At 43.1% G+C, this 10,322-nt stretch overlaps 1 protein-coding gene across 1 annotated transcript; it reads right to left on the minus strand.

Annotated features, from left to right (window-relative positions):
- Positions 1-1,473: 1,473 nt before the first annotated feature.
- myrf (myelin regulatory factor) lies at positions 1,474-10,319 on the minus strand (the record flags this gene model as incomplete). Its single annotated transcript, XM_068759238.1, has 25 exons — positions 1,474-1,554; positions 2,139-2,213; positions 2,354-2,459; positions 2,962-3,024; positions 3,331-3,424; positions 3,596-3,823; positions 3,899-3,973; positions 4,069-4,136; positions 4,346-4,429; positions 4,530-4,598; positions 4,695-4,777; positions 4,875-4,947; positions 5,059-5,219; positions 5,296-5,405; positions 5,578-5,686; positions 5,878-6,078; positions 6,773-6,878; positions 6,973-7,083; positions 7,219-7,295; positions 7,379-7,574; positions 8,344-8,458; positions 8,624-8,724; positions 8,856-9,081; positions 9,706-9,767; positions 10,234-10,319. Coding segments are annotated over 25 exons (2,760 nt in total), but the record flags the coding sequence as incomplete, so codon positions are not given.
- Between the last annotated feature and the right edge of the window lie 3 nt (positions 10,320-10,322).

Here is a 10,322-nt window from a genome sequence, read left to right on the forward strand (position 1 = left end):
AATAATATACCATACCCATTGAAGTCATATTAACTATGGTGAAACCATTTTACAGTGTCTTCATATTAAGATAAATTCCACAAACCTTTGATGATGGCTGTATTTCCTATTTGATATTTATTTTATATTCTGGGGGTTTTTTTCTTTCTGAACGCAGACACATATGACATGAATTTCAACAAGGGCACAGTGAATATATTTAAAACAAGAAAGGGAAATAGAAATGAAAATGTTACGTACTTCATGTATATTAAAATTGTTATGACTGCATTTTCTAAATTCTGTTGGCCCAGTAAAAATATTAAAAACACTGAGAAAAATACATGTAAGAGTCCAGTGTATAATATCCATTTTTTTTATCTCCAAAGTGTGTGTAAATAACTGCAACTCCTTCTAAGCTTCATAATCAAGCATGTATAATGACATTTGTTGAAGCAGCATTTGAGTTACTTCTAAGCTAAGATGCATCTTTTCATTATAATGATTAGGCATGCACTTGATATGCCTAATAAGTTATTTATTGCCTTACCAGCACTCTGTCCAGTTAGCAAAATACAGTGTAAGCCATTCCAGTGTTTCTTGAAATATTGTCAGTGTCAGGGTTAATTTCCAGTGATTGGTTTACTTATCCAGTCTTATCTCATGTCTTCCAGTGAATTTGCTGACCTGAGCTTTCAAACGTATTCCTTCATGCTAGGAGAGATTTTTAAAAATGACTTATTTTTAATAGGATACATATGGATGAATATTTTCAGTAATATTTGTTTAAAAAGTTTCAATACCTGTCACAATTGAGACACAAATGCTAAATAAAACAGAGGAGTCCCTGCTCTGTAGTGAGATGCTGCACGAGCAGACACTCTGGTTGACTTCAGCAGCCTCAAATACAATGCTCTACTGTAAAGACGCAATGATTTTCCAGTGTGCACTACTGAGGTATATTTCCAGTGTGACTCTATTATTTTTTGTCATATATAAAACTACTTAAAGTTGTTCTTTTCAGTGGTTTCATTGTATGTGCAGATTCACTGTTCTGTACTCAATAAACATGAATGTGTGTAGTGTCCACTGCAGTATTTGATCCGGTACTTCATTTATACACTCGAATTTCCCAAAAAGTGAATATGGCTTAGATTAAGGACAGGAGGCACCATGAACAGTAGTAAAACTGAGCGATAAATCCATGGATGTTACCAACACAATAGCAGTAGAAAGTGACATAAACACAGTTATCAGTGATATAAAGCATTTTCAGTGACAGACAATAACCGTACAGTGTTTCAAATTCCAGTCATCACAATAAAAAGAGATCTCTTAATGCATTTACATGTGGAGGGGAATGCAGTGGGTGGTTACGTATAGTTTGTTCTGGACCAATAATCATGAAAAATAATGTCGTTATCCCATCACAACAGCAGAGGCATGGAACCACAGACGATAAATGGGGTGTTCAAGCACACATCGTCCTCCTTCTCACACGCAGCCACTTTGAATGACAAAACGGTAGTCAGAGTACGATGAGGCATCTCCTTCAACGGCACAGCTCACTTCATTCTGTCAATAAAGAGCAAGTAGAGATAGATATCATTAATCAGCCAATGGCTTACCAGTGTGGGTGTGATGATCGTTGCGTGACCACGACACACAAGTCGTGTGATCTGAGCCCATCACCATCGTCAATGCTAACAATACCTGCAGTGACAGCTGTATGCTACTCCTCTGTGAGGTGCACTGGGACCAAAGCTGTCGCACATGGTCAGTAGGGAATACAACTTCTGATTGGTCAAAAGGTCATGAAAGCCACTTCTGATTGGTTGCCAGACTTGCATCATGTGAAAATGTTGTTTGCTTTGCTATAGTCGGCCTTTCTTAGCTTTTGCCTACAACCTGGAGAGACTGGTAGGGTCATGACATCACTTGTCTAAAACCACGGCCGTCCCGCCAGACTTTAGTTACTTTGTTTTGCGGGGGGGGATACGGTAAATCACCTAACTTTGGGGCTAGGTTGCGTTTTCTCCATCCAGTCACAGCCCTACTTGTAAGTACACAATGAATGCACCAGTTAAAGGGTGAAATCCTCCTGCTGCACAAACCGCATGTCAGTGCCCATCACATTGTCAAAAAGCATGTTGACTCACAGACAGGGAGATACGAAAGTGATAGGTGATGTCCTGGAAAGACAGCACAGGTACTGACCACAGGTGACTGGTCCCCTTAAGGAAAATATAAAGAATGTCATGAGTCATTCGCAGTCGTTCACCCTGTGAGAAATACGAAAGCTAGTTCACATAGAAAATTACTAAAAAAAAGAGAATTTGTTTTGTGGATTCTGATTAAATGAACAGTTAGTTACCTTTGTTGGCACACGTTTTCCTCCATAGAGGGGCGTTTCTGTGTGGTTTGGACATAAGCGCCCCTTGGTGGCTCCACACTGTTGAATCCACACGCTGTTTGTGGACCTGCAATAAAGTACATCGGCTTTATGTCTCTGTGATATGTCTCGTATATCGATAACGTTAAAATCCAGTTTTGTAGTTGATGTAACACTTGTGCATGGAAAAGCTATTTCCAAACAATATGCTGACACTTTCTTAGTTAACGAGTAGCAACTACATTCACTTTTGTTCCTGACAGCATCACATGAAAGCTCTTGCTGATTTCCAATGAGTTTTCCCGCATCGGCTCCATTTAAGTTAAAATGTATTCATTAAACAATTATCAGTAAAGTGTTTTTGCATACAGACAGAATCATGTGCTTTGCTCGGCTGACCTACTGTCCACTGACCACAGGAATACTGCTTAAGCTATATTAACTACTTGATTCGTTGGTAGTTTATCTATTTTCCACACAGTTATTCCTAAATGACATGGTTCTTCACCAGACACCTGATGAAGAATTAGAAGTCATAAAATGAAGCATCGCCAAACCATGTATAGATTGTGTAATGATTGAATACTCACATCATGTGCAAAGTGATGTTTGAGATGGAGGAATTTCTGTTTCTGGAGAGCAATACTGTGTAACTGGAGTTGGCAAAGAGAAAAATAGCATCAGCACCTGAGCTTAAACTGTACAGTCAGATTAGTTAGTGAGGAAACATTTGAATTCAGATGCTCTCATACAGTAAAACGGCTTTGAATGCGAATCAACCAATGACTTAAAGAAATCTCTCCATCGTCATCAGCACACCAAATAGAGAATATTCTTTGGAGAAATGGTTTTCACTCCCACAGCCGAGCTCTTGGAGAATTTATGTTTCAAGGAGCGCTGAAAGCACATTCTGGCTGCACAATCACAGCTGAAAATGAATTCCATTTCTGAGCATATACCTGCAGCTCTCTGGTGCGGCGCAACTCTGTGGTACGATGTCTTGATTTGTCTCCATGACATGAAGACGAGACAGAGAAGGAGAATACGTTCCTCCTGCAAAAGTAAGACAAGCCGCCCTATGAGCACCATAACACGGCATTCCATTGTTCAGAATATAGATAAGCTTTTGTTTGCTGCTGTTAAACAAATGGCTTTATTGTGTGTGTTTACTACATTATGTGTGTGTATGTGAAGAAAAGGCCCAGGCTGGGTTTACAGATATACCCTTTTTATGCAGGCTGCGTTGTCTACGTGACGCTGGCTGACCCCCCGGCAGACGGTTGGTGGAGTCCACTCTGTCTAGGTCTGTCGGTACTGGCTTTTTGGACTTGGCAAAGTACAAAGGAGTTGAGGTGTGACTCAGGCGGTTTCTACCCCGACTCTCCTTTTCCATTATTCTGGACTTGCCCTTCTTTATAATAGTGCTTGGAGTGGGAACCAAGCTGCCTAAATCTAGATAGGGAGGATAATTAAGATGTTACAAAGACAAATGAAAGCTGCAGGGAAAACCTCTATTTTCTAACTGACCTGATGTGGATTGGTTGATGCTCAGTGTCCGAACTGTAGTTGATTGGTTGTTTATGGGAGGAGTTGAACAGCAACCTAGATGATTTGTGAGAGAATGAATGAAAATGATCAAATCTTAGTATAATATAAGGTTTTCCGTGTTCTATGTTTGGGTGGTTATCTCCATTTACCTGGTGAAGTGGTTGTGGATGCTGGACTATATGAATTCTTATGCAAGGATCCCAGTGCAGCTCGGGACCTGCACCAATAAGACGGGAGGTCAAGAGTATATGTTAGTTCAAATATAAAACCAATACATTAAAGATCCAATGAACAATAGGGTGTTTAGATACATGACCTGTAATCACCTTTTAGATAGGATAAAACAAACACTCAGTTAAACGATCAAAAATAAAAGCCAGGATATGAAGTAAGTATAGCAAGAAATTCAGGTGCTGAAAGGCATACCATAGGCAGACAGGAGGACAGAAAGGTACAGTGGGAGTGAAGATGGGCACCCAAGAGACGTAGAGAACACAGGAAGGAAAATGGCTAGAGAAATCAGGAACACAGTACGGAGGACATTGATTAAGAAGTGGAAAATCGATCATCAGAATAACAAGGCCCGATTTTCCGCCTTAAGATTCCGTACCCATCTTTCTCCGTGACGTCTCCTCTGTGGTGAAGAGTCAGCACGTATAGGATGGACATGGAAATGACACTGTGGGGGAAGAGATCCCATACAAAACCAATCTTATACCACTACTCCACACAGATGAAACTGCTTTTTGTTCCGCCACCACTCCCTCAGTCTAACCTGAAGGCCATGACAATGACCAGGGCCAGGATGGCGCCCTGCATGAACCTCTGGCTGATGCAGCCTTGATCTGGGAGTGAATTCTGCAGCAAACACACAGATGGAGTTACATCTCCCAATGTGAAACAAACTTAAAGACATAAATACATCATCATCATCATCATCATCATCAACACAGACCTTGCTCCCAGGTCTCACTGTCTTTTTCTTGAGTGGCCCACTTCCTGTTCTGCTAAAATAACTCCCTGATTGGCTACATGAAGAAAAAGAGAACAGTAATTATACACGTTGTTTCCGCTCGTTCGAGATTCCCCCTCCGGCTCTGAAATCCCTCTGAGGTGGGCTCTGGCTTCTTTGCTCTTACCTGACTGTGCTTCCACTCACGGTGCTCTTCATGCTGTCAAGCCGACGGATCTTGGCTAGTTTGCGGCTCCAGCGCTCCAGTTCATCTATACGAGTCTCCAGGTTGTCCGTCAGCTTGCATAGCTCCTTCACTGCTCCCACATTCTCCATGAAGATGCGTTCCTTTGAAATCAGAGCTGTTTAGTGTTTAGGGACGTAACGTTTGTGCACCCGTGTCCTGCATCTGCGCATTTATTACCTTGTTGACAACTAGCAGGTTGGGGATAGTTTCTCCGTTGGCACACACCACATCACCCCCCTCCTTCACCGCTTCAGGCAGGATTTGCAGAACCTCTTGAGCGATGACTCCTGCAAGACGGTTTGGATAGGTGAAAACGGGCAACAGTATAGAACACACGTACAAAAATCCACACAAAGTGATGGGAAAATATGACTTTACAGTTATAATACAAAGTGAAGTGTGCAAAGTTATGAGATGATAGTGGAACACACGTGAGATTGTTATTTATGAGGTGGTTACCAGTGTCTGCAGTGTTCTCTAGGCCCACGCTGGCAGCAAACTCAGGCTTGTATTGATAATGGACCAGCCTCATCTGAGAAATCCGTTTCAAATTGTCTGTGGTGTCGACCTACACACAGACAGGACGACGGTGACATCCGTGCACGTGGTATGACAATACAATGCTCATTTCACAGACGACATTGTTTGCGTGTCACATGATTCGCGGTGACAATCGCTTCAGGTGCACGACGACTCGTGCTGACATATTGGACGCACAAATACAGACCCACATTGATACACACTGAGAGTCATCCTGACCTCTTGGACATTTTCTTTGGCCCTGATGTCAGATGGGTGTACCAGGGAGCCCATGACCTTCAGATTGCCGTGGACGACAAGCGCCTCATCAGGACGGTCCGTGTTTATGCCGACTCTGCCGTGGTGGTACACCGAGTCCGGCAGCTGTCCACGCTGCCACAGTACCTCGTTGTCGCTTTCAAACTGTCCCGGGTTGGATGCCTGTAATGGAGAGACAAGGGAGAAGGTGCACAGACAAACGGCGCTTGAGATATTTCTGAAAATATGTTAAAAAGTACTGCTACAACATATTTAAAGAAATACTTTGCAATTATTGGACAGTATGCATATTCGATTTCCTGCAAAGAGTCAGATTAGCAGATCTACTGGACGCCATCTGAACTGCTCCTAGTTAAAAACATGGGCCAGTGACCATGCAGTAGACCCCCCCCCCCCAGTGACCCACTACAATTTATAGTTTTTACAAGTAGGCTATATGTTTCAATTTAAAAAAAAAGTAAACAAAGACAGCAGTTAGCAGTTTTGTGTGTTTCCAATCTTTGTGTAAAGATTTGAGGCAGGAAAGCAAATGAGCATATTTCCAAAAATGTTGAACTATTCCTTTTACGCAATTTTAATACTTAACATGTGACATTAAAGCTTAGTATATGTTAAAATTCACTGGATAAATAAAATATTTCACTCATTTATGGTCTCCTGGAAGGGCATTTCCAATGTTAGCATAATACTATATTTATATTTATATATATAAGATCAAAAACTGCAACACGGTTAAACAAAAATATGTAATTAGTTATTTAATTTGAAGGAAAAAAAACACATTGGTATGTACAGCAGAACCATAGAAACGTGCTTCATTCATAAGAGATATGATTGTTGTAGGAGGCAGACAGACATGGCTAGACGTTACCCTGACGATGATCCTCTCAGACGCTTGAGCAGCCACAGTGTAGCTCTGACTGTGGGACTGAGCCTGCAGCGCCACCACCAGCATGAAATATCTATGAACACAAAGACCCGACGGGCGGATGTGACAACCGGAGCTCTGACAGGAGCAATGCAAACCACTTTGAAAAGGACGGCACCATCTCTCACCTCTGGTCAGGGTTTGGTTTGCCCTTCTTCCTCATGTTATTCGATGTGGTCTCGCTAAAGTGCAGTCGCCCCACCGTGACCTTTGTGACCTGCTCTGAAGGAAGGGTGATCCTGGGGGGGGGGGGGTGAGCAGAGAGGATTTAATATCCAGCATAAGCAGGAAGAATCATGACCGAAAGCACAAGTAGCTTTAATATATGCTGTCAATTTGCGTGTTGCTTCACTGTGTGTGAAAATCAGACTCACAGCACAGGCTTGAAGGGTCTCTTGCTGCGATCCGACTGTGACTGCTCCACGCTGATAGACTGATTCACGGCCTCCATCTGTCATTGAAATAAAATATACGCTAAATATATTGAAGAGATAATAATATGTTTCATGTCATTCTACTGCTTAAGTCACTTACCTTGACTCCGTTAAGTTTGAGATAAAAGCAGTCGATAGGCTGCAGACCGTCATTTGTCTTGATGTACTTGGGCTCGCCCACCATGCCTACGTAGACCGTCACTTGGAAGTGGTTCTTCTTCTGGCAAACGAAGGCGTCATCAGACAAGGAGAAGTTGAAACCTTTGTCGGCATCAACGCGGTAGGTTGGCATTGGACTAAAAGGAGAAAAAAAAAGATGCCGAGAATAAGATGCTCCAAATTCTTGTAAATGAATGAGGTTTTATTATCAGGGGAAAATATATGGCCTGCTTATTTAAGTAAAAGCCTTTAAAGATACAGATGTGGATGAGGATACATCCTGACACTTTTAAACTCCTTTAGTTTTCAGAGATAAATCTATTTAGATAAAGGTTTCCTCATTGGTGGAGGGCCCTGCCTGGGCGCCGCCGTATTTCGGACTTGGTGGCTTTACTCTACAACCATGAGGCCCATGGCATGTCTAGAACACTTAATAAATCTAATTAAAAATGAACGAAAAGCTCTGCGTCCTGCGTCGCTATGTGGGCGTAGTGTGCTAAAAGTTGTGATGGGCAACCAGGTGGTTTTGATAACATATCTGAAAAGTCGTGTGAGTTCATTTTAACCTTCCTCCCTCTCTATCCCTCTTTGTTTTTTGGCATTGCAGCAGCAAAGTAGGTGTACACTAATTTTTCCCTTTACCCCTCCTCACGTTGTCTTTCTAAACCGAAACCCTATGCTTGTTCACTCCCCCACACGGCTCACCTCGGAGGAATTTGTAGACCTCTACAACCCTGCCCTGTACTTTGCCACTCCTGCTGCATACACTGTTGAATTATTCATTTTTTCCTGTTATTACATGCTTCATTTTTCGCTCTCTGCAGATCACAATCTGCCCCCCCCCCCTCCAACCCCCCAATGTAAACCTCAATATTTAGAGCTATATTTAAAATATATTCCACCCACAGTTCTTTGCAGTTTGCATCATATAGTGGCGTCCACTTGCTCTGCAGGTGGGGTTGCCACTTAATGCACTGATAGTTTGGGTCCAGGTAGGCGTTGTCTGCATCCTGCAATAAACCTGTAACAAATTCAAAAGCAAGCAATCAGAACGAGAACGAAGAATGCTAAGAATGTCAACAATTGTTCCGTGAAAGTCTTGATCTGTGCAAGAATTCAAGGGTAGATAAGAGCAGGTGAGCGAGAGGTAGAGGAGGAGAGGAAGAGTAGAAAGATGCCTTCCTACCTGGTTCTTGTTTGATGATACCTGTGAGGATTTGGCAATTGAGGGTGCTGTTGGGAGAGTCTGAGTGCTTCCTCTTCTTGGCCTGGTGAGCAGGGATGCCACTGTGGGAGGAAACGGAAGCAGAGTCAGACGCTACACAGTTCACTCCACCTGCCCGTCATTCCTTGTGCTCCATATAAACTGGACACAACAACCCTCCTTCCCTCACTCCTGTTTCATCTTCATGACTCACTCCTGCCCCTGAGGATGCTGCAGCAGCTGATGGAGCATCTGCGTCTGCTGCAAGTCTCCGCTTCCGCTCGTGGCTGGACCAATAGGATATTGTGATATCATGGGCTCAGGCTTCAGGTACATGTCCCGATGCATGCTGGGATAATGTCCGTGCGGCGGCGGAAGGGGTGGCGTCGGAGTCATGTGACACATGTTCTCTGGTGTCATGGTCCTGATCATGTGAGGATCTAGTGAGGATGGAGAGGAACATTTCTGTGATTATAAATATTATATTTCCGTTTCGCGTGATCGCGCAGAGAATCCCGCATTTTCTCCTCAAATTGATCCGTTCACATTTCAGAGAGCAGTTTAGCGGTAATTCTACTTCCCTCCAACTTTGGCCGAGGGAACTTTCTATTGTTTCAACCGGCAGCGCTGGAGTAACGCCCATCAGATAACACTATTCCACACCTTTCTGCTAATGGGCAAACCAACACAGGTGTGTGAACAGCAAGAAGCACACGGTGACTTTTAGTACCGTTCTTATTCAGTTTGAATGTCGAAACAAGTCAAGCGTGAAATGAAGCTTGTAAGCCGTAGGCAGATTGTATTGCGTTGGTGAAGAAATCATGTTGATAATCACAGATTACATGTTATAGTGATTCATTTTGTACATGAACTCTCTTCTTGTCTTGATGCTCCATTTAAAACACAATGAAGGTGGCTGTGACCCACACACCTTGAATGCCTCATGACTTCCTCCAGCTAGACCAAAGGAGCATTTCTAACTGTTGCATGCGTCTCTCGCGCGTTCTCGCTCAGATTTCTCCATGCACATTTTGCTAGGGGAAGTAAAAAGAAGAATTTCTTACCATTCACCTGCTGAGGGGAATACGGCTCTGAGCTGGAGTCTGGGGGGGACTCAGGTAGTGTCCTGGAGAAATAATACAGTGGTAGTTGTTATATTGACAGGAACAGCAAGAGTTGACATCAAAATGATGGAAAATACCTTAACTCTTAAAGAGGCACCATGCTTGAAGTTGTCACACCTTTCATATAATAGAACTACCATGATATTTAAGAGAGAAGCTGGGACCAGAGCAAGTGTAGATGTTCTTTACACAGGATCTGTGCGTCAGGATTTTTTCACAGGATGTAATTTGACTCTCTCCCTCTCTGTCTGTTATCAGTCTCCCTCCCCCCTCTTGACCAGCGAGCACTTTATTTGTACAAATGAAGCTCAATCACGTATTGATGGCATAAAGGACCCAGAGTAGGGTGTGTGTGCTTTATAGAAAACTGTTCATGTTTAAAATGGGATCATCTAACACATTTCTTTAACATTCCAGACTCATGCTACATTCCCCCCCCCCCCCCCCCCCCCGAGGTACCCTGCTCACCCTGAAGCGTAGTGGCCCCTGTGATCCGGCTTGACGTGAGCCTGCTGCTGACTCAGGCAGGAGTAGTTGTGTCGGAGGCCCAGGGATGG

This window comes from Brachionichthys hirsutus, unplaced genomic scaffold (assembly GCF_040956055.1).
Source record: "Brachionichthys hirsutus isolate HB-005 unplaced genomic scaffold, CSIRO-AGI_Bhir_v1 contig_941, whole genome shotgun sequence".
Lineage (NCBI taxonomy): Eukaryota > Metazoa > Chordata > Actinopteri > Lophiiformes > Brachionichthyidae > Brachionichthys > Brachionichthys hirsutus.